The sequence below is a fragment of the Phyllopteryx taeniolatus genome, chromosome 2 (genome assembly GCF_024500385.1).
Source record: "Phyllopteryx taeniolatus isolate TA_2022b chromosome 2, UOR_Ptae_1.2, whole genome shotgun sequence".
In the NCBI taxonomy this organism is placed as follows: Eukaryota; Metazoa; Chordata; class Actinopteri; order Syngnathiformes; family Syngnathidae; genus Phyllopteryx; species Phyllopteryx taeniolatus.
Genome location: NC_084503.1, coordinates 2,410,350 through 2,433,541, shown reverse-complemented (window position 1 = coordinate 2,433,541; position 23,192 = coordinate 2,410,350). Strand labels below are relative to the sequence as shown.

Here is a 23,192-nt window from a genome sequence, read left to right as displayed (position 1 = left end):
AAACTCTTTTTCGCCATCTTAGTCGTATGTTGTTTTTTTTTGGTTTTGTCTTGGGGTGGGGCGTGGCTAAAACAGAGCCCAAGTACACACTTGGGCTTCTGACATAAGTGTCAACTACTATATAAGTACTGAGCGCCATCATTTCCATCAGTGGCTATCCGTCACAGCAATTTTAATTTTCAGTTCAACTTTTCATCAATGATGCGCAATTTCTACAGAAATTGCATTTTCTAGTTTGAAATTGAGTTTAGCATAGGGAGGGTTGAACCTACATAATTATTTGGGGCGAAAGAAATACACACGCACATAGGACACAGAAAACAAGTTTGAATAGCTAATAACCATGATCCAGCTCCAAAAAAAAAAAGATACTTTTTGTTAGGTTGCTGCATCTTTTTAACATTTGTTTATTTAAAAAAAAACACACACACACACACACACAAAAGGAGAATGAAAAGTAATGTGAAATGAATCCATTATCAACAAAATGTAGAAATGTCGAGGGTCAGTGAAGGCACCAGACCCCCTGGTGTAGTGCTGAACTTTTGAGTCACAAGTTTGGGGATTTCCATCCTGTGTTAACATAAACAGAACGTAACGTATTTGAACCCTTGAATGTCACTTGAATCTCCTTTTCTGTTGCAACTGTAGATTTGATTCAGTCTGAACAGATGCAGCGTTGGCCTCTATTCTCAGGATGTTTCACATGTTTCTGACATTTGATCCGTCCGTGTGGGCCTGCCTCGTCTATTTCTGTCACAGCTTCTGCTTGTGTTGCAGCTGCGGGCAGAGTTGACTTTTTTTTTTTTGGCCTGCAATGGTCGCGTCAACGCTGATTTATTCCGGTAAATATCACTGCGGCTTTTCATGTTGTCTTACTGTGTTCATTGCGTATTACAATGTTCTCCCACAGTCATTCCCCATGGATCTGTATGAGATTAGGGGAGCGCGACTGGATGTGATTGCAGAAGAAGCTGAACTCCAGGACATGTCCAGCCCCCAGCAGTCCACTGGGGCGACTGAGGCCGCACGTGACGATGTGCTTCACGATGCTCGAATCGAGGTGGGCAAAACAAACGCCACAGTGGAAAGCCTTTTGAGCGCTTATTCCATATGCTTGAAATCCAGCTAAAGGTCCAGTGACTAGTTCGTGCTCACTCGCGAGACAATTCAGCGCACTAGTAGAGTGACAGGAGTGCCCCCCTAATACTGGGCTTGCACTCCCCCCTGAAAGCTCCAACACACACACTTTTTTTCTTATACAGTTCTGCACACTAAAAGGACAACTGTGCCATAATAGCAGACAGTACACTACACGGACAGTTTGCTATTACTAGTAGGGTCCAGGAGGCTACTAGTGTGTGACACATAGTAGTTTACCAGTAAGGTTTCATTATGTATTGTAGGCCAAAAGTGGCAATACTGTAGTTGTGGATTGTGTTACTATCAAGGACAAAGAGCCTACTAGTACACGGATCTGTGCACTAGTTGACATATGCTACTACTACATATGCTACTAGTACTACTCGTGAAGCACTGCATGTCATTATTAGTACTAGTAGCACACAGTTGTCAACTAGTGCCCAGTTTTGCCTTATAGTAACGTGTAGTTGTCCAACTTGCATGACAAAGTGAACCTACTAGCATGCAGAAAATGGCACGCACTAGTAGCATACAGAAAGCCACTCGAGTATTTATTCCATATCCCTTATATCAAATTGAAGGTCATACTAGTAGGCCAAAAGTGGCACTAATAGAGGGAAATAAAACATTTCTAGTAAGACAGACATTCTACTAGGTTGGCTTAGTCGTTCTACTAGTGCGCTGACTTGTCTGTCCTACTACGCTCAAACTGCTTTCCATACCCGACTACATCAATGTCACAATTTGAAAAGACTGCTTTCTAGGGCTCTCGTCAGTCACGGGGCCGTAGTATTGTCATCGTTCTTCTCACCCTTATGGTGGCCCTGACTCCTATTGTCGGTAAAAAAAATAATAAATCGCGGCACTTTTAAAAATGCTCATACACGGTTCATTCCGTTGAATATGCGGGCTATTTTAAGTTTGTCGCAACCCTCGCAGAGCGACATCGACGGCACCAGGAATCAGTTGCAAGAGAAGGTGGCCGAGATGGAGAACTTTGCAGGACACCTGGAAGAAATCTTTCTGACTGTAGAGGTAAAATGTCGGACTAATAAGAATGAAACAGTAAATCGGAATGTTTGTGTCGACAGTGGGCGCCGAGATGCTTCCGGGTGGCAGAAAAGTGATTGACTCTCACTGACTTGAATTCAACCAATGACAAAAACTTTGTTGCGTTACACTGCCAGATACACCCCAAAATGTTTGTTTACTTGTATTACCACAAGAGAAAGCGCCCTCTTTTGCCACCCGGAAATACAGTACATATGACGTCATTGGGAAAAGGTAAGGTCAAGTTTGACAACTTGCTAAATGACGCAAACGCGCACGCGCAGGAGAACTTTGGCCGACGGGAGCAGCACTTGGAGCGTCACTACGCCGACGTGCTTCAGACAATATCGCAGCGTTATGACGAGCGTGCGGCCGGATTGGAAACGGAAAAGAAGGGGAAGCTGGAGGCTCTGTACGCTCAGCTGCTGGCCTGTGGGCACGCGCTGGATGCCTCCAAGGAGCTCATCGAGGAAGCCAAGGAGGTTTACCGCAGCCAGGACGACAGACTTTTTCTCAAGGTATTCGGCCATCCACTTCCCCTGTCTGTCAATCCCGTATGATATCTTCCCATCGATCTACAATCCACATCATTAAAATCATCTCCATGTTTTTTTCGACAGGCAGTTGTTCCCACCATTAAGCGGTAAGCAAGATCGCATCCAGTGTGACTAGGTGGTAATGTGTACTTTCCAAGTCATTTGATTCGTATTCGTTAATCCAGGGAAATGTCAGAATTCACCATTCGGTTTTTGTAAATTGTAAGAATTGAGGAGTTCGCCAAAGAGGAGCGGGACCTCACGCTGGCGACAAGTCTTGATTTTGAAACGCCGCTCGCAGACTTGTCGGATGTCAAAAGCATGATGGACTCCATTAACGTCGTCCCAGGTTTGGTTTCCATGCTGTGGCGCTTTTTTATGACAACTGTGTCAGTTGTCCCATGACAAATAGATTTACAAAAATGCGAGTGGTCGACAGTGGTGCCTTGAGGTACGAGTGACTTGAATTGAGACTTTTTCGAGATAAGAGCTGTCGTTCGGCCATCTTTTTTGGTTTTGACTTCGGAGTGTTAGCCTGAGATACGAGCGCGGTATGGTTACCATTGACTCGACTCACCTCACAACAGGCAGCAGTTTGTCCGATAGAATTAGTACGTTTTCTTCAAAAAAAGAGACGTCAAGATGTTTATTGCCACTCCCAGTCGAGGCTTACTGTCAAACTAAACGTAAAACAGAGAATTACAAATTGCGCATTTAAAACAACCACATGGCTTACCCTTTACTCCACTAGCTTAATGCTAACACATAATGGGAAACGTAATAGGCCGGGGCTAACCATTAGCATCTATTGAGCAGGGTTATAATCCTTTAAGCAACTGATATTTGAACACAAATGTTCAGCAACACATGTAGGCGGACAATATAAGGGTCCTCGTCGTCATATATTCTTTATCCTCTGCAAAAAAAAAAAAAAAAAAACGACCCGCAAATAGTGAAAATCCGCAGATAATCGACAGCCATTATAATTGCATTACATTTTTTCCGAAGTCAGCTGGGATCGGCTCCATCGCCCCGACCCTAACCAGGATAAGCGGCGTTGAAAATGGATGGATCTATCTTATACTGCCCCCAGGTGGCCAAGGGGCGCACACCAGGATGAGCAACACAATGTGCATTGAATTGAATGAGAAAGTGTGGCAAAAACTCTGTTTACCCGTAATTATATCATTACTGTATGTTTATAGGATGTACAGTATTTTGGGGTTTATTTCCATTCATTTCAACAGGAAAAGTTTATTTGCGATAGCTACTCTTTTGAGTTACAAGCGTAATCGAGGAACGAATTAAAGTCGGTTCTCAAGGCACCACTGTAGTCACTTTTGTGAGCTGCTTTCTGTAACTATGCAACACTGGCTGCTAAGTAAAGACCACAGGGTGTCCGCAGCTCCATCCGCCCCAGTTATCAACCCGCAAATGGCGAACTCGGCCACCCAGACGTCCCTGCGTGTGTGCTGGAGTCTGTTTTCCGACGACACAGTGGAGTTTTATGAGCTGTACTACAGAGCCGTGCTGCAGGACGCGCCTGCGGACAGCACCGCTGGCCCACATGGTACGCCTGCGTCACGACCCCATCTGCTCTCGATGCACGTTTTATTCATTTTTTTTTAACCGGTACCCATTCTTTTCCCCTTTTTAGTAAGCAAGTTAAAAGTGAAAGAGACCCACTGCACAGTGAGAGAGCTTCTGCCCGGTGCACAATATGAGCTCTGGGTGACGGCCACCAACACAACAGGCATCAGCCCGGCCAGTGAGAAGGCCTTCTACATGACGGGTAATAAACTATCAATCATTAGTGGGAAGAAACTAAGTACAAATACCTCATGATTGTACTATTTTTCAGGGATCTGTACTTTACTGTATTCATTTTTCTTCATTGGAAAACAGAAATCAGTGCTTTTTTCTACCTCACGTGACTGACGGACAGTATCAAAGCCGAATCTTTTGTCAATTTGCTGCAGTTCCGTCACCTCCGGTGATCAAGCAGAGGGAGTGTTGCAACTGTCCGGAGGCGGCTCTCATACGCTGGGAGTCTGGAAACCCTGACCCTGTCGACTCCTATACTGTGGAGTTTACTGAGCTGTTTGCGCCCAACGGCACTGAGAAGGGGGTCACTGAGTAAGAGGGCATTACAAGATTTACAACAGCGATTATTGTTACGAGCCGGCTAGGTGGCCTTGGGACGTTGAATTTCAAATGTCATTTCTTTAAGGAAAAGTCCCATGGCTAATATAGTTTACACCGGGAAGGCCCGACTGATTCTGAAGGCTCTGGGCCAATTAGACTGACATGACAACACAGAGGCTAAAATCTGATTGAACAAAAAAAAAAAAGGTCATAGCCACATACATTTACTGGAAGCAGTGCGGCCAAGAGAATAGACTGTTGGAAATACAATTTCAAGCAACAAATATTATTGTAAATTTACATCAGTACTTCTGATAGTGTTTAGGCCAGCAAAGAAGGCCTTGTGGTTTGCCACTGAGCAGGTTGGTGCCGGTCGGTGCCTTGCATAAAAGCACGTCAGCAGTGCTCAGTAGCAAACTAGCAAGCGGTCCCAGTTGACATTTGATTACAAAATTGGGCCATCGAGAAAAAAAAAAAAAAAAAAGTCAACAGTAGCCTACATTCCTCTAGTAATTGATCTTTTTTCCCATCCACAAACAAGCCAGCGTGGTTATTGGGCTGCTGAATCAAGATGCATGTCCCAGAAAAATCTATTCTTAGCATCAGATCCTTCAGCACGCTTATCCTCAGCAGTTGAGGTCATTTCCATGATTTCTCTCTGGACACTTGTGCATTTTTTGAGTCCAGATATAACAATGTTTTGGGGAGTGAAAAGATGAATGCAAATCAATTATAAAACACGTGTGTGTGTGTGTCGGGGGGGGGGGGGGGGAGAAATTAAGAGTAAGAAATTATACTGTGTTTCATATATTGAAAATGTCTGTCCTAATTCCCAGGTCTGTAGTAGCAGTGCCCACGTGTCAGTGTCTGATCCGGCTTCAAGCAGGTCAGCATTACCTCATCTCTGTGAGAGCAGTCAATATCGGTGGGTCCAGTGACACGAGTGAGGTCATCAGCGTCTCCACCTCCGGTGAGAAGCAGCCTCTTCCTACTTTGTTTTGGATACAGGTTACTGAATAAACAGTAAACACCGTCTAAAAAAAAAACAAATGAATAAAATGATGTTCTTCTGTTGGCAGGCACATTCTTCTATCTCCTCGAGGACACTGCCCATCCATGTCTGTCCATCTCTGAGGATGGTTTCACTATTTTTTATGGGGACGAAGAACTGCCAATCAGCGCTATGGCCTTAGACGATAATAACTTTACCAGGTAGGAAAACTAGAAAATGCAATTTCTGAAAGAAATTGGGTGAGAATGCTGAAGAGCTCACACTGAAATGAAATGATGTGGAATGAATTGAGTTCAGATGTAGAATGTGAGACTTTTAGGTTGGAATGGTTCGAGTCAGTCAAAAAATATGGAAGAGATGTAAAATTTTAAAAAAGTAATTTGGGAGCTAGTGTATGTGGAAAGTTTGGGGATTTGGCGAATGTGAATACAGTTGTGTAAATGTGTATGTCCTAGCTGAATGAACTGGAAATGATGAAGTTGGACTTGTTTGAATCGGTTGAGAAATAAAGAAAGAGTTACTGTAGATCGAACAAATGTTTGCATTGATTTGGAGCGGTCATTGGAAATGTGGAAACTTCTGGAATGTGAAAAATAGTTCCCAAGATATCTTGAATGAGTTGAACAGTTTGAAGTTGTAATGGTTCAAATTGGTTGAATAGATTGTTAAATATGACTTGGAAAATGTCTCCATTCGAGATTTCTCGTGGGAAACATTCTTAACATGTCTTATCAGGTGTGTAGCGGTTCTCGGGGATCTGACTCCGGTGCGAGCGAGGCATTACTGGGAAGTGGAGGTGGACGACAGGACTGAGTTCAGGATTGGAGTCGCATACGCGGACACGGAGAGAAATTCCTATCTGGGAGGCAACGACACCTCTTGGTGTATGAGACACATCCTCACTACTTCGAGGTACCAGAGCGCCATCTCACTGCGATGTCATTTATCTCCATGTTCTGTACAGAACATGGATGTCCCTCCTTAAACGTGACAATATCCTTGATATCCAGAATCAGCCCACTAGCATTCCTCATTTCTAATGCTACTTTGGCCTACAAATACTGGAAAATGAATAAATGATCAAACGCTCTCCATCTCATTAATATCAAATATATGCCATAGACAGGATATTGTAGAAAACACTCAAACATATCTGATATCCTTGCTGTAAAAAAAAAATGCTGTTTGAGCATCTATTCAGCTTAAGATCCATGTACTCATACACTCTTTGACCTCACTCGTAACCATGAAACTGCACAAGTTGAAAGATCCATGCTACTAGTACCATTATCAAATTCTAATAGTTAACATTCAACACTTCACCTAGTAGTGCTCAATGTCAACTAAATAGTACTAGTATGCCTTCTAGTTGTCCTAGAAGTGTGCAGGACATTCTGGAAAGACCGTCGTTTGAATTGTCTTACTAGTGAGGACAAACAGTGCACTAGTACAAACCTTAATTTCAAGGAAATTGAGATGTGAAAACAAAAACAGAATACAATGATCGGTAGATCCTTTTCAACCCGAATACACTACAAAGACAAGATATTTCATGTTCAAACTGATGAGAGTTATTGTTCTTTTGCAAATATCTCATTTTGAATTTGAAACTGGATTATTATTAAACGTGTCATACAAGGAATTTCTTTGCAAAAGTATATATTTTTTTTAAATAGGATCTTAGCTTGTGCGCTAATAAATTGTCAGTGAGTGTAGTCCAGTACTTGATGAAATTCCATTTTTTACCAGTGACTTGTCAGTACTACTGTAAACCATATCATTACATATTTCAATGATGTCAGACTTTTAAGAAACCATTTTTTTCCATTTTCCCAGGCACAAGTATGAGTTTCTGCACAACGGCCAGAGCCCTGACCTGAGGATCACGGTGAACCCATTCCGAATAGGGTTGGCTTTGGACTATGACCGGGGCACTCTGTCATTCTTTAACGTAGATCTGGAACAACACCTGCACACCTTCCAGTGTCACTTTCGACGTTATGTCCAGCCTTGCTTTGGCCTGGACAGCCCAGGAGCTCTGACCATACACAATGGCATAGAGGCTCCAAAATACACATTCATAGGTCATCCTTAATCACATTTCCATAAAAGAGTCAGCTGAAATAAGTGTCAATTTAAGGTGTTTTTATTATAGTATTCCATGGGAACATACATCCATTTTCCAGGAGAAGAAAACACTCTCACATGTGGTTATACCATCTGAAACTGATCGGAACTCTATTCACAAAAAAAAAACAAAAAAACAAAACGGGGCTGATTTGTGATCAACAAAAATAAAATATGTCCTGATTAATAAATCTCTGGTGATTTTCATTAAAAAAACAAACAAACTGTGCTACATTGTAGTCATGAAGTACTCGGTGGACATTTTCAGCGTTCCTCGGCTATTCAAACCCCCAAAACATTTGCAACTGCCTATAGATTGCCACAAGGTGGCAGCTGTAGCCTGTGCACAAAAACAGCAAATAGGTGAGTTTTCAGCAAACGGCATAGAATATTCCCTCCCCAAAAACCTCAAACTTTATTTGCAAGTAGGCAAGGGAAAACTGCAAATTTTTTAACTTAACATTTCCTGCCTATATAAGAACTTGAACTACGGTGTGTCTTCTTTTCAAATAGAACTTGAAGAAACAGACGTCTCAAACCGGTGTTATAGTGTGAAAGTGGATTTTGTTTTTTTCTTTTTGGGGGGGAATTCAAGCACATCTCTGAAGGGGTCACGAGTTACTGCTCTTACTGCTACGCGTCCTCTCCTCTTCCTCATCGGAAGAGTCTCCGCCGTAGGGCACCAGCCCTGATGCATCCATCACCACTTTGGGCTTCTTCTCGCGCACATCTTCAACAAGACCTGTTGGAAAACATCATAACAAACAGAAGCGGGAGGGAGAGAGAGAGGGAGAGAAAAAACAACAAGAGAAACCCATTGATGAGCCCCATGTTAGGTGGTTTACAGTCAGTTTGATCGCCCAGTCAACCAGGTCAGGACATCCGTGGCAAGCAGGTAGGTCCATGGACATGTGGAGAGAGAGAGAGAGAGAGAGAAAGAGAGAGAACAAGGGAAAGACAAAAAGACATATAGAAAAAGACAATGTTAGTGGCTTCTAGCAGCAGAGAAAATCTCACGTCTTTACTCCTCCTCCATTGCTCCACAGGGGGTGGAGATGCCATGTCATGCAAGAGACCACTTGTCAAAAGACCAGTTATCCATGACGTCACACGTTCTGGGTAGCAAAAGGGGCAAGTTCTCCAAACGGGACCACCAGTAAACAAATCTTCCGTGTCATTTTACTTTAGAAGTGGCTACTTGTGACCTTCTTAAAAGGGACAGACTGGGAACGAAACCTCCAACATCAGGTTTGTAGAAAGACATTTCCTCACAGGTTTTTAAAAAACATTTGGTCGGGTTGTCTGAGTAAATTTGCACAACATAATGGCTAGCCTGCTAGCTGACATCAGCGCGCTATCTATCAATTTCTCTGTCAAAAGAGGACACGTGTGTGCCATTAATCCAAGCAATAGTTCGTCAATGTTCATATTTTAATTATGTTTGAATTTCTACCATGTCTTGTTTTGACTCAACTTACCTTTTAAAATGTAAAATTACGACCGGCATTCTATCTCCCAAGCAATTTACCTCATGCAACATCATCTTTTCGGCTGACACTTCAAACATTGAAACTATGACAGTAGGGAAGAAGACTAAAGTCGTCATTCAAACCATTTAGCCTATTTTCTCAATTGTGCTACTTTGGTTAAGTGACATGTTTATTTACTTGTGGTGTGATCAGAAAAGCTAAGGCTTTTGCCACCCACAAATGTGTGTGATGCCATTGTGGAAAGGTCTCTTGATGGGTACGCTTCTTCTCTCAGAATATGAGAAAACAAACAGGTGCGTACCCGAAGATACGGCGCTGTCGGGCGCACTGCCTGGATCTTGGGGCGTCGTGTCGCTTGGTCGCTTGCGGGGGCCAGAGATGAGAGCAGCAAAGGGAGGCGGTGGCGGGGGCATGAGGATCCTGAAGGGTCCAAAATGTCCATTAACACAAGTGGAGCTTCAGGAAGAAGTACAGTAAGGAGAACTAAGAAGGACAAACCTCTCGACTGTTTTGTCTTGGATGACAGGAGAAGGAAGCGTGGACTCTCGAAGAGCAGGAGCCTCCTGGGAGGAGCTGGTTGGCTAAACACAAGCCCAAAATGTCCATGAAGAGCTTTATTTAGTCCACCCAAGCATTTAACATGTAAAGCTGTGCATCTATGGAAGGCTCCCTGGGCACATATGACTCTGTTCTTAATCCGGGCCACTGGGCATTTACATTATATTTTAACAATTGGTGGCTTACTAAATCCTTTTTTTGCCCCACTGTACATTTAAAAAAAAAAAAAAACAATAGGTAGCCCGTGAGCACCAAAGTTTCCTCAACCCTAACTGATGTTTGAAGAGTGTGTTAAACCGTTATCCTAATGAAGTCTGTGCAACGTCCATCACATCACATTCAGAGTGAGTGCAGACTCTACATCTAACCTGTTCTTCCTCAGTGACTTCATGGAACTTCTGATTTGAACTTCCTGCGTCCTGCTGAGCGTGTAAAGATCCTACAGGGTCCGCTGTGTCACGGCTACCAACACCCTTTAACACAAAATACCCCACGCATTCAGAATCTTTACTGTATTGTCAAACAACGTAAAATACAACTGGCAATTGTATTGGGTAATCATACACAAATGCTACAAACCTCTTTTACATTAAAAACACATTTTCACAAGCGTTATTTTAGAAGTGTAAAGGTAAAGTGAGCAGAGCACATATGATAGAAATTAGCAATGACCTATAGTTTTATTATAGTCTTAAAAAAAGAGACACTAGTCACCAAATTCCAAAACTATGATCATTAATAATCATAGCTAATGTCAGCATCGGACTACTGCATACTTGAAAACATTTGCTTTCACCCTATTTGTGTCGCATTACGTTAAGGGGACCAAAGGACTGACATCACCTTTCAAGGTTAACAAGCCAATCGTAGGTTTGACAAATTAATAAATCAATGACATGCAGAATCATATCAACGTCAACTGAGTTCCACTTTACAAAGTTCTTGGTGTGTTTGATTAATTATTATCCAAATGTTATGTCCAGTAACGTGTTAACTGATTTATTCATTAGTAGTGCAGTGTAGTGGTGGCTTAAGTTCATTGTTCATTGATTGGGTAGATGAGAGGCAAGTCTCATTTATGCGCTGCAGTATTTTCACAAGTGGGTAAATTAGCAAGTACTGAAAAGACCAAGGTTAATATAAAAGAAGTCCATAACAACAGACTGTAAAAGTTTGAATCTTTGCGATTACCTCCACAATATACGGATTTGGTTTCCGTGGACACACCGGGTACTGAACCATTGCCTGAGAAGATGGAGGGGTTGTCGACATGTTAGAATGACTTGGGGGACCATTTGCATTACTCCAATAACCACCGGCTCCTGGGTACGCTGAATAGCCTCCAGCATACCCATTGGCTGGGTAGTTATACCAGGATGACTGGCTAGAGTAATTGCTATTAGGTGGAAATCCATGAGCTGCGTATGCTGAAAGGAAAGTATAGAATGTGGCATTAACGGCGTCGGTCACATACATCAATCAGTAACAGCCTGTGACCAACCTACAGTTGACCACTCACTAAAGACAGGATGTGGGAAGTGTCATGAGAAGAGTGAAACCTAAGGTGACATTTAATATTGTCATCCCTGTTCGGTCAGAAAAAGTGAAAGGAAACTCACATTGAGTTGAGGTGGTGGCCGTGTACGACGACTTTAGGCGAGCGTGCTCGGCTCTCACCTGTGGATGGAGATAAAAAAAAAAAAAAAGATAATTAACAATAAATGTACAAAAGCAGAGTTGATCAACAGTTGAAATGCATTGTGGGTAGGTGCAGAGCACCCAGAACCTATCTCTGGAGATCGGGTGGTTCACACTACCGCTGTTACTCTTGGAGGTGGGTATCAGTGATAACTATATGCTTTGATAGCATCACCTTCTTAAACCTCCGTACAACTCTCATTCAGGTTCAGAGAAGCGATCAACTTACAGTTTCTAACAAACTCTCTGTGAGCTGCTTGGCTCCCTCCAGTCCCGCTACGTTTGGGTGGCTGTAACAAATTCCATTGTTAAGAGTGTGATGACAGGGCCAAAAGGAAAAATGGATCAAACAGCTTGTTTTCTATGCAATGCCCGTTCGGGATCGATAAATGTTTTGCAAACGTCACCCCCACCCCAAAAAATATTTTTTGATAACTATTCAAATCAATCAGTCAATGCACACCATTATTGGCACCCATGAAGTTTAATGAGTAAATGTTGGAATGTCTTCAAGAAAATCAATCAAGTGAAACACTTTTCTATAGAGAACTTGTGCTTGATACAAAACAGCACATGATTAACTATATTTTATGGAGAGATGAAACAAAAATAGAGCTTTTTAGTGATCCACACAGACAGACTGCGCAATGAAGGCTTTAAGGCAAAGAACACCCTGCCAACAGTCAAGCATGGAGGAGGATCCATAATGCTATATGGGGCTGCTTTGTTACATCTGGTACTGGAGGCCTTGACTGCATCACAAGTATTGTGAAATAAAAAAATTCAAGAGATTTTAGATCGAAGTGTCTTACCCCGGTGTAAGAAAACTTGGTTTGTGGCGAAGATCATCCGAGACATAGATCCAAAGCACAGAGAAATGGTTGAAAAGGGAAAAAAATGGACCGTTTCAAAAATGGCCAAGAACGAGTCCTGATCTCAAGCCAATGGGAAATATTTGGGTGGAGCTGAAATCTGCCATTGGGGAAAAAGCTCTGCAAATGTTAAAGAGCTTGAGGAGTGGAAGACATTACCATCTGAGAAGTGCAAAAAGGATACAAGAAATGTTTGGAGGCTGTCATCGCTAGCAAAGGGTGTGCAACCAAATATTAGGGAGGGCTGTTTTCTGTTTTTTCTTCTCTTTAAAATGACAATATCTAAGTTGAAAAACTGATGATGACATAACTTTGGTACATTTCCATTTATTTCTGAAGATACTATCCAGGTTTTGCAAAGAAATGAAGGGGTGCCAACAATGGTGAGCACGACTGGCCTTCTAAAGTGCCACTGTAATGTGGACTCCGCTACAAACCACGCATATACAGTACAGTATGAGCATGTAGTAGAGTAGGGCAGGGTTTCCCAACCATTATTAAGAAATTGTATATTACCTGATATAGACATAAAGCGGTTCAAAAGACTCCCGTTTGGACGCCTGTTCAATGTAGCCAGAACCTTTGCCCCTGAGGAAGACTCGAGCCCCCGTTTCTGTCTGGATGTGACCCAAGTATGTCCCTCCTGGACCTTCGACGTTTTCATTTACGTTGAATGATGGCATCGACTGTTCTAGGCCAACAAATATCTTTGTGTGGACAAAGTTCTATGAAGAAAGAATTACATTTTTAACACACATTTTGGGTTGGTACTAGAATACATGCAACAAAACATGTCAGCAGATGCAGTAACCCATGGCTCTCATCTTTAGACCAAGGATCTTCTCTCTGCTATTTAATTTGGGAGGTGGGTATCAGTGAAGGCAACATGGTCTTCATTTGACTCACTTTCTTTACCTCCATACTTAAAAAATACATCTAGCTACAAAGGTTTTTCGATCAAGACTGCCTACCCCTGGATGAGGCGCAGCTGGCCGATGCCCCTGACTCTGTGTTGAGCTGGTATTAGGTGTTTGGATGACGGGCCGAGGAGGCTGAGGGTACAGTGTGAGCGGGGGAATTATGGGCATTGGTTGACCCCCCGAAGCCGCAGAGGCCCTCAACATATCCTCAGCGATGATCTCTTTTATTCTCGCGACAGCTTCTACGTTTGCAGAAAAGTTATGGGAAAGACATCAGTTGGCACAAAGAGACTTTGTGATACTTGTTCTTTATAATGAATACATGTATCGTAGGAGGAAAAAGTATGTGAACCCTTTGGAATTTCTGCATAAATCAAATGTCGTCTGATCATCTAAATCACAAGAATAAATAGTCTGCTTAAACTAATACCACACAAACAATTACGTTTTCAATTTATATTGCAATTGAAAATAACGTAAACATTCACAGGACACGGAGGAAAAAGTAAGTCAAGCCTCGGATTTCATCACAGGCTGACCCTCCTTTGGGAGCAATAACCTCAACCAAACTTTTCCTGTAGTTCCAGATCAGAATTTTGGAACTGTTGCAGTTCAGCAAGATTCCTGGGATGTCTGGTGTGAAGAGCTCTCTTGAAAAAAAAAAAAAAAAAGGTTGCTCGTTTGAAGTTTGCCAAAGAACACTTGGATGTTCCACAGCATTACTGGCAAAATATTCTATGGACAGATGAAACTAAAATGTAATTGTTTGGGAACAACACAGAATGCCATGTGTGGAGGGAAAATGGCACAGCACACACACCAACATCGAAACCTTACCCAAATGTGAAGCATGGTGAAATGGGCATCATGGTCAAAACAGGATGGATGTTCCAAAAGGACAAAACACAGAAGCAAATCAACAACAGATGGACTTCAGAAGAAACAAAATGTGTTCGGGAGCGGCCCAAAGTCTTGACCCCAGCCCGATTGAGATGCTGAGGCATGACCCCAGGAGAGTCACTCACACCAGAGACCCCAGGAATCTTGCTAAACTGCAACAGTTTTGTAAAGATGAATGGTCCAAAATTCATCATGATTATCGTGCACCTCCAAACTGCAACTTCAGGAAACATTTGGTTTGGTAATTTCTTCCAGAGGGTCAACCAGTTATTAAATCCAAGGGTTCACTTACCTTTTCCTCTCAGTCTTGTGAATGTTTACGTTATTTTCAATTAAAATATGAAACCATATAATTGTTTGCATGGCATTAGTTTAAGCAGACTCTGTTTATTCCTGTGATTTAGGTGAAGATCAGACTACATTTGATGACCAGTTTATGCAGAAACTTAATAAATTCCAAAGGGTTCACAAGCGGATACAAGAGGCCGAAATGAGTTTCGTCCGCAGGGTGTCCGGGCTCTCCCTTAGAGATAGGGTGAGAAGCTCGGATAAGCGGTAGAAAATGGATGGATGGATGGATGGGTTCACATACTTTTTCTTCTCACTGTAGGTAAAAGGGTTGGTGATTTAAGTGCCACTTACTATTGACCTGCTCCTGGGTCTTTGCCTGGACATGCAAATACAAAGGTCTTTGTCTAAAAGGAGACAAATTAGACACGTCATGGACAACAGGGAAGTTCTGCACACTCTGATCATTACACATGAAGGAACATGTACACAAAACATTTTCTGCTTACGTGGCGTTTGCGGAGACAGCTCAATCCTGCTTGCCTGTCAAATTTCTTGCATAGCGCTATTGGTGTGTTAGCAAAGAACAGTCTCTCATTTTAAAGAGAAACAATGGTGCGATTGTCAAATGCACAAAACACCTAGAAATCAAACCAATTTTGCAATATTTTCAAACGGTTTAGCATACTGCTTGTGTTGGCATCATTACTGTCAAATGTAGCCACAAGCGCTGGTATTGTTAACTTAATCACAGTGAACCCCGTTTATCACGGGGGACACGTTTCAGGCCTACACCCAATAGGTGAAAATCTGCGACGGAGAACATATAATAAGCATTTGTTTTTAGAGTTTTGCCCCTCCAATATTCTACAAACACTTTAAAAAAAAAAAAAAAAAGACACTGTAAAAGGATTTGAACAGTGACATCAGCAAGTATGCGTGCGCATGAGTGTCCAAATTTTAGTGCTCTCCCGGAGTTCAATAAACATGCAGTGACTTTCTTTCCCCTCATTCAAGGGCATTACAGTAAGGATATTCAACTTCATTTCTAAAGCACTTCAATATATATATATATATATATATAAATAAATAAAAACCTCAGCTTTGCTAGCCATAATAAAGATTCAACCTAAATCATAAAAACCAATAGATACTAAATCATAAATCTACTTCCTCAAAATCTGAATTTTGATAACTATTCATACATTTTGTATTGCGCAAATCTTTGTTAGTTCAAGGGTGAGATGTAGCCTATCCCACCTGACTTTGGGCAAGAGGCAGTATTCACCCTGGACATACAATTCCCATTACTATTTTTATATTTTATACTATGTATCCTAGACTATTTTTAATGCAAAAGTTGTGTGTCTGAGTACATACCCTCCAGATTTTTCCCTTTCAACATCAGACATGAAATGTCCTCTAGTTGAGACAACTGCCCCGCTACACAGCCGAATCTGAAATAGTTCAAGAAACATGACCACAAGTAACAACATTTTGAAAGCATTTAAAGCAAGCGTTAAAACGTCCATAACGGTGCACATACCTCCTCTTGGGTTTTGCCTTTAGTGAGAAGGTCTCTGCAATTTAGAGGCACATCATTTATGTCAACCTCAGTGACAGCCAGCTCTTCTGTGGGAGGCGGCACTGGCACGCATACGGGGGTCTGGGTGAAGTTTTAAAATAAATACACACATTCATGATAGTATGGGACAAAGACTTGCACAGGATTTAAATAAACATGAAGCAACCTTTGTCAACAATGGTGGGGGAGTCAGAAGTTTCCCTTTTGCCATCAACATGGCATTTATTTTAGCAGCCATGGCAGCGGCCATTTCAACCCCTCCCTGAGGTTCTGGCTTTTCTGCTCCAGCCATTACGCTGCTTTCTTGCTGTGTCAGAGGGAGGGAACTGTTTGAAGCAGACGCGCCGATAACCCCTGAAACACGATGGGCTACATTCCCACTGTCGTTCTGCTCAGACTGGGCTGGCTGATCCCATCGGCTGGTTAGACACCTGAAACAACAATAATTGAAGGATTAGCACCCACCGCCTCCCCAAAAAAGAAGGAAAAAAAGGACTCAGTCGTACCCATTGTTTTACCACACAAGTCCTGCCAAAAAGATATGCAGAATATGAGAATATGTGGCATTTTACTTGAGTTCTTTACATGCATATATTAATTTGGCCCTATTATTTATAGTTGCCATCGTGCAAACTTCCAACACTGTTGTTTACGGTGCACTCTTGGTACAGTTTTGGCAGGACTTGTGTGGTAAAACAATGGATATGAGACACCATATCTTGTTATTTTTAAATCCTACAGTCTGAACGGGTCATTCCTGCAAAGGAATATATGTTTGGCACTTAAGACTCCACGCCGGTGAGGTCACTGAAATTATTATTATTACATTTTATCACACTCCTCAGCCTCCCTGGTAAGGTCTATTCAGGGGAATTGTCACCAATTCTGTTCATAACTTTTATGGGCAGAATTTCAAGGCGCAGCCGAGGCGTAGAGGGGGTCCGGTTTGGTGGCCTCAGTATTGCATCTCTGCTTTTTGCAGATGATATGGTTCTGTTGGCTTCATCAAGCCGTGATCTCCAACTCTCACTGGAGCGGTTCGCAGCAGAGTGTGAAGCGGCTGGGATGAGAATCAGCACCTCCAAATCTGCGACCATGGTCCTCAGTCTGCCCCAAGTGGAGGAATTCAAGTATCTTGGGGTCTTGTTCGCGAGTGAGGGAAGAATGGAATGTTATAATACACAGAAACCATTTCCTGAATTTATAGTTGACCCCCACACCTTTTTGGGACGTATGGAGTATTTGGTAATTCACGACTTATTTTTTTTTTTATATTGGCTGTTTGAGTGCCATCATCTGACCGCCATCTGCAAACTCTGTCCGACATTTAACTATAATTTTCTAAAGCTGGGCTCTCGGCTTTCTATGATTAAAGATCACCAGATTTAAATGTTCTATAGCACATTTATGTACAAATATATGTACATACTGTATATACAAACCTAATTACCTGATGGCACCTATTAAAAAAAATATGTAAAGCAATAAGCCTTTATATAGCTTTATTTATTAACTACATTCATCATACTTTGGTAAATTATAATACTTTACTAAAATAAGGTCCTCACATTATTCTGTATTGTAACTTTGGACCTAATATTCATTATAGTTTGCAACATGATTTTTTTCAACTTATGAACATTTGGTCATCTCAAGAGTGACCTATTGTTACATGTAGTGATTGGAATTCATTAATTAGAACATCATTATTATCTGTTGTTTGTTTAGGTGTTTAGCAAGCTTTCCAATGATCCCAGCCTTCTGAAAATAGGATAAAGATGAGGAAAGTCAAACTTGGGAGAGACTGATTCAATAATAAAAGACCATAACTAAAATCTCGAGCTCCCCCATTGACTTTGTATGTCACAAAAAAATGATAGTTATATCACTGGAATAGTCTTTAAAAGGTGTGGTCCGGTGCTGGTTTTATGTAAATCAATCTTTGAAATTTTACACACATGCCTAATAACATAAGTTTAAAAACTTAATAAAAATCTGTCATATTTTATGCGATAACTCGAAGACACGTTTTGGCTGTACCACGCAACACAAGATTCCACAAACGCTAAAAGCTAGCAGGCCACGAGCAATTAGCTCGTTGGCCCTTGTTACAAAGCACGACTTAACGTGGTTTATACACGGGTAAATATAGACGTTAATAGAAACTTACGGCGTTTGCCGAGCCATTCCTGAAGACATAGCAACAGTACGTAAACCTGCATGAGAGTTAAAAGTGTTTGGAACGCCGTTCGACGACCACTGCGTCAGCCATCTTGAGAAGCCCGCTCCCGTTGCCGGCAACTTCCTGTGACGTATTTCCTGCGATGTCATCGTCGTGAGTGGGAGCGAACGGAAGTAAGAGCGGTTGGAGACAAAAAAATAAAACAAAACAAAATAAAATAAAAAAAAAATAATAAAAAAAAAAAAAAATACAAAAAAAGAAGCGAGAGGCTTGCGGTTGTTTCATTACGCAACCTTCTCCGGGGGACCTCAACAGTTATTTACAGTTATGTGCCAAAAACATTTGAAGATCGAGGGAAAGTCCATTTAGTTCAACAATTGGTTTCAAAAAGTGGAAATTATATATTAGTTCACCACACGCAAGTGAAATATTTCAAGCCTTTATTTTTTAAAATTTTTAAATGTCCTGGTAGACAGCTGCTTGATAAATGACATGGCTCCCCAAACCATTACTGACTGTGGAAACTTCACATTGGACTTTAAGCGGCTTGACTTTTGCGCTTCTCCAATTTTCCTCCAGACTCTGGGCACCTTGATTTCCAAATGAAATGCAAAGTTTACTTTTATCTGAAAAGAGGACTTGGGGCCAGTACTTTTTCTCCTTAGCCCAGCACAGACGCTTCAGATGTTGTTTTTGGTTCAGGAGTGGCTTGACACGTGGAATTCTCCAGCTGGGGCCCATGTCATGCGTACGTCCGTATGTGGTGGTTCTTGATGCACTGACACCATGATTCTGAAGCCTACTAAGCCAGACTGAGGCCATGTAAAGGCGGAGGAACAATTGTTTTGGGACAATTAGCTGATAAGATTGGGACACAGGGAGCCTACCTACAATGTAGAACTTTCTCATGATGATATGTTTTTGTAAAATACTGGATTTGATTTTTTTTTTGTCTTTCTGCCATAGTCATCAAAATTGAAACAAATAAAGGCTGGAAATATTTCACTTTAGGTGTGGTGAACTAATATAACATACAAGTTTCACTTTTTGAAACAAATTATTGAAATAAATGGACTTTCCCTTGATGTAATTTTTTTTTGGCACATACCCGTGTAAACATTTTGTGTTTGGACATATGCATACATATACGTATACATATACAGAAGTTATACATATGCATACAGTGTTAGGGATCGGGAAAGAGCCGTTCCGGAATAGAGAAAATCCGTGCGTCACTCCCACTGCAAAGTTTTATAAGTCATTCCGTCTACATTGGCGATCTGGTGGTCAACATTGTGCATTTGACGTCTGCATCACAAGTGAAACATTTGTGGCACGTGTCTCGGCATGAAAATTTGAGGTTTGCCTCCTGACAAAAAGTTTGCTCTGACAGAAAACAACTTGCGCTAAATGATAACTGAAAGAGGCAGTAACATGAGTTACAGCCACAGACATTGAATAATTTCTTTTTATTTTTCATTGAATCGTTTCTATTCCCCCCCCCCCCCCCCCCCCCCCCCGTGCCCTCAGACCAAGATATGAATCAGAAGGAAGAAACAGGTCTCCTGATTCCGTGTACAGTTGTGTCATCAGCGAGAAACTAACATACAAAGTAACTGCATTCGTCCGACAAACTTATTTGTCAATGGCATTTGTATACTGTTTAACAAGGAAATATTCTTCATCAGCAATCTTTTCGACATATATTATTAGTAACCAATCCGAATCCACCCTTGAAGACAAATCTGCTCTGTGGGTCTGTGCAGAAGGATGTTGGACAAGTGGCCAAAATAGAATGTTGTTGGATTGAAATCAATGCAAGATGGCCTCCAGGTGACCGCCTTAAAACAGTGATAGACAATTCTATGACGCACATCCTCCTTCATTAACTATGTTGTTTTCTATACACATGCTCTGCGTGACCACCAAATTCACAGGTTTTCAGATCGCTATAATGGTTGACGTCATTTGCTGCAAATCCAGTGTAAAAGTCTATAAAAATATTGAGATTTATTTGAACATAACCCGACTATGTTATAAAAACTCCAGATGTCTCTTGCAGTTGCACAGTGGGATGTACTGTATAAATATTGTATAAAATAAGGCAGTCTTTTCAGTAGGATAAACCAGATACAAAACAAATCTGTGAGAGGAAAAAATAATAATAATTTCAAGTCCTAAATTTTTTTTTTTTTTTCACATTTCTGCTGTTGTCAAGCGGTTTACAGCATGAAAGCAAGAGCGGGGAATTGTTGCTTGCATCCACATGACAACTCCTGATGATCAACGATGACAGCTTATTCTCCAATGCGACAACCCAAATCCCCAGACATTGAGACAGACATTTCTTATATGGTTTACAGTGCAATACAAAAGTCTTGAACTGGTACTGTACTTTTGATAAGAAAATAAAAATGTTGAATATGGTAATGTTTCATATGAATAATAGTGAGAGTTATAGTAGTATCTGAATTCATTAACTTTGGCTCTTTTTTTTTTTTTCTCTCTTCATTTTCTTATTTACCAGCAAGTTCAATTAGGATATTTCATATGGAAAATATGGTAAGTCTAAATACGTGAGCATACAGAATAATATAATTTTTGTCCAGGACAAGATCCCCTCCCCCGTGCCAGTTACTGTATGCCACTTTGATGCGTTTCTGTAGGACACCTGGAAATACACGGGCAATGATTGAAGGGAGGGAGGGGGGGGGGGGGGGCATGGGGGGGAGCGTTTCATATTTCAGCCTCCAGAGGCAGAAGGAACAGTCCTGCCTTGCTGAATGAACAAGGATGGAGCATGAAGGCGATTGTATGACCTGCCTCGTATTGAACGCCTTCATACATTCGCACCGTGTTTCCATTCTGTCCTCCAGTGTTGCTGGCTCCTTCAGTAACAAGCAGTTTCTCCTCAAACGCCAAGGTCAGCTTCACAGGCGGGCAGGAGAGCCCGTGCGGTACATGCGGGATTGAAGCTTATTCACGAGGCCTGTCCGGACCCCTTCTCAAGCTACACTGCAAACGCCTGAGAGGCATGAGAAGTTCCCAAAGGGTGCTGTCGTGTGTCCACGTCCGTTTTTGTTTTTTCTTTTTCTTTTTTTTTTTTTTTCTTCCCCCCATAGATCTCCTCGGACAAGCTTGTAAGAGCCGGCATAATAGTAGCGCCGCAGCTGCCTGTCAGAACGTCATTGTTGAGGACTGCGTTTTCTGTACGCGCGCACACAACTCAAGCAGGAGTGCAGCGCCTACTCCGGAGGCGGTCGCAGGCTGTGCAGCTTTCGTTCATCCAGGCCTTTCCAGTACTTGAAGTTGTTGTCCAAGTGCTGCATAAGATTGGGGAGGTCTGCAAAAGCTGGAGACAGTTCAGAAACGTTATTCATCACCGTTTATCAGATTTTGGGCGTGTATTATTTTGGTTACCAGATTTAGCTACACAGGAGGTGTACATACAGTGTGATGAGGTATATTCTATTACACTGCAACTATCCATGAATTCATTTTCTATACTGCTTGTTCTCATTAGGGTCAAGGGTGAGCCGGAGCAGTATTGGAGATACTGTCCTTGTATTTACTTAGTAACGGATCGATATCAAAATATGCAGCATCGCACAACACTAGGTAACCCCCTTTTTTTTCCCCCTTCTTTTTAAAAAAAATCTTAATGTTCCAGACCTATTGAAATGCAGAATCATATTGTTCAGGTAAGAGGGTTACAATAAGGAACATGATGTACAGTAACCCTTTCTTAAGGTACATTCATTATTAAGTTTTAGTATTCACAACCTTACCATCCCAAGCGTCGAACATGTCCGTGATGAAGTAGTCTATAAAAGAAATCTGGGACTTTGGGATGCTACATGTGTTTCTGTCAAAAACAGGCATGACCACTGGAAGGCCTTGGCTCTTCTCCTCATCCGTCTGTAACAAAGACAACAGTCGCCATCACCGCACTGTTTTCACACATCAAATTAGAACTCATCACAGTTTCATGGTAAAATTCCTTTCTCGGAAAAGAGGACAATTTCTCAGTCCTGTTAAGAATATGATATTCTTATGGCCAATTACAATGCCGATTAAATGAAACAACGTATTAGAACAGAGATGGGATCAAGTCACGGATGTGCAAATCTCAAGTCAGTCTCCAGTCGTAACATTCAAGGCTCAAGCAAGTCTTAAGTCAAGTGACCCAAAACAATTTTTTATCTCAAAGTTGATGTATTCCATCTACTGTTTTTAACATAAATGTACCCCATTTTAAAATCATTAGCCCTTGGTTCACTCAATTGTTAAAGCCGGAATTTGCCGTTTTAAAACAAATAATAATAATAAAAAAAACACTTTTTGTCTTTTGGACCTGACAGCAGAATAGAATTGAAATTATCTTTTGAAAAATCATCCTCTAATTTAATTTGAATCATTCTTTTAGAACTGGGCATGGCGGACAAGAATAGCCAATGAGTGGGTGTATAGACAGTCGGCGTGACTGAATAGTATGTCGATCATTTGCTCACGCACTTCTAGAGCACACGAGCCTCGCGGGGACACGCGCAGAATCGTGGAAAAGGAGACTATAATGTCGGGCGGATTATTGACCAACAAAAGTTAAAAAGAAGGAACAGCTCTCTACTTGAAATGAAGTGTCAACATTTACAGTATAATGGTAGTGTGCTACAGCAGATGGCTGCA

At 41.6% G+C, this 23,192-nt stretch overlaps 3 protein-coding genes across 7 annotated transcripts in view; 1 reads left to right on the top strand and 2 right to left on the bottom strand.

Moving 5' to 3' along the window:
* The first annotated feature begins 54 nt into the window (after positions 1–54).
* LOC133467398 (fibronectin type III and SPRY domain-containing protein 2) lies at positions 55–8,256 on the top strand. Its single transcript, XM_061752238.1, has 13 exons — positions 55–845; positions 914–1,063; positions 2,083–2,178; positions 2,478–2,711; positions 2,814–2,836; positions 2,957–3,078; positions 4,135–4,299; positions 4,387–4,521; positions 4,709–4,865; positions 5,711–5,844; positions 5,954–6,086; positions 6,622–6,798; positions 7,723–8,256. Exons 2-13 carry the CDS (start codon positions 923–925, stop codon positions 7,979–7,981), a joined length of 1,776 nt encoding a protein of 591 aa, XP_061608222.1. The 5' UTR covers positions 55–845; positions 914–922; the 3' UTR covers positions 7,982–8,256.
* LOC133467391 (KH homology domain-containing protein 4-like) lies at positions 8,017–18,670 on the bottom strand. Of its 2 annotated transcripts, XM_061752218.1 has the most exons (14): positions 18,495–18,670; positions 16,491–16,755; positions 16,286–16,405; positions 16,120–16,196; positions 15,094–15,146; positions 13,603–13,793; positions 13,148–13,356; positions 11,989–12,049; positions 11,681–11,738; positions 11,253–11,488; positions 10,430–10,534; positions 10,002–10,084; positions 9,805–9,923; positions 8,017–8,755 (listed from the first exon to the last, which is right to left on the bottom strand). In XM_061752218.1, the coding sequence occupies exons 1-14, from the start codon at positions 18,653–18,655 to the stop codon at positions 8,625–8,627; spliced, it is 1,869 nt and encodes a 622-aa protein (XP_061608202.1). In that variant the 5' UTR covers positions 18,656–18,670; the 3' UTR covers positions 8,017–8,624. The 2 variants fall into 2 exon arrangements, with proteins under 2 accessions (XP_061608202.1, XP_061608211.1); XM_061752227.1 differs by lacking the exon at positions 10,430–10,534.
* A 1,821-nt stretch (positions 18,671–20,491) lies between these two features.
* The window catches only part of pde8a (phosphodiesterase 8A), a 67,792-nt gene continuing 65,091 nt past the window's right edge, over positions 20,492–23,192 (bottom strand). For all 4 annotated transcript variants that reach the window (XM_061752183.1, XM_061752145.1, XM_061752164.1 and 1 more), the window contains 2 exons: positions 22,295–22,424; positions 20,492–21,858 (listed from right to left, as the gene is read on the bottom strand). In XM_061752183.1, coding sequence (XP_061608167.1) covers positions 21,752–21,858; positions 22,295–22,424 — 237 coding nt within the window. In that variant the 3' untranslated portion in view covers positions 20,492–21,751. The remainder of the gene's footprint in view (positions 21,859–22,294; positions 22,425–23,192) is intronic.

Coding starts and splice junctions, on each gene's coding strand:
- LOC133467398 (XM_061752238.1), top strand. CDS start 923: ATGGATCTGTATGAGATTAGGGGAGCGCGACTGGATGTGATTGCAGAA. Junction 4,866..5,710: donor ACTGAGAAGGGGGTCACTGA/GTAAGAGGGCAT, acceptor CCTAATTCCCAG/GTCTGTAGTAGCAGTGCCCA. Junction 6,087..6,621: donor GACGATAATAACTTTACCAG/GTAGGAAAACTA, acceptor ATGTCTTATCAG/GTGTGTAGCGGTTCTCGGGG.
- LOC133467391 (XM_061752218.1), bottom strand. CDS start 18,655: ATGACATCGCAGGAAATACGTCACAGGAAGTTGCCGGCAACGGGAGCG. Junction 15,147..16,119: donor GAAAGGGAAAAATCTGGAGG/GTATGTACTCAG, acceptor GTCTCCTTTTAG/ACAAAGACCTTTGTATTTGC. Junction 8,756..9,804: donor CGACAGCGCCGTATCTTCGG/GTACGCACCTGT, acceptor GTTTTCCAACAG/GTCTTGTTGAAGATGTGCGC.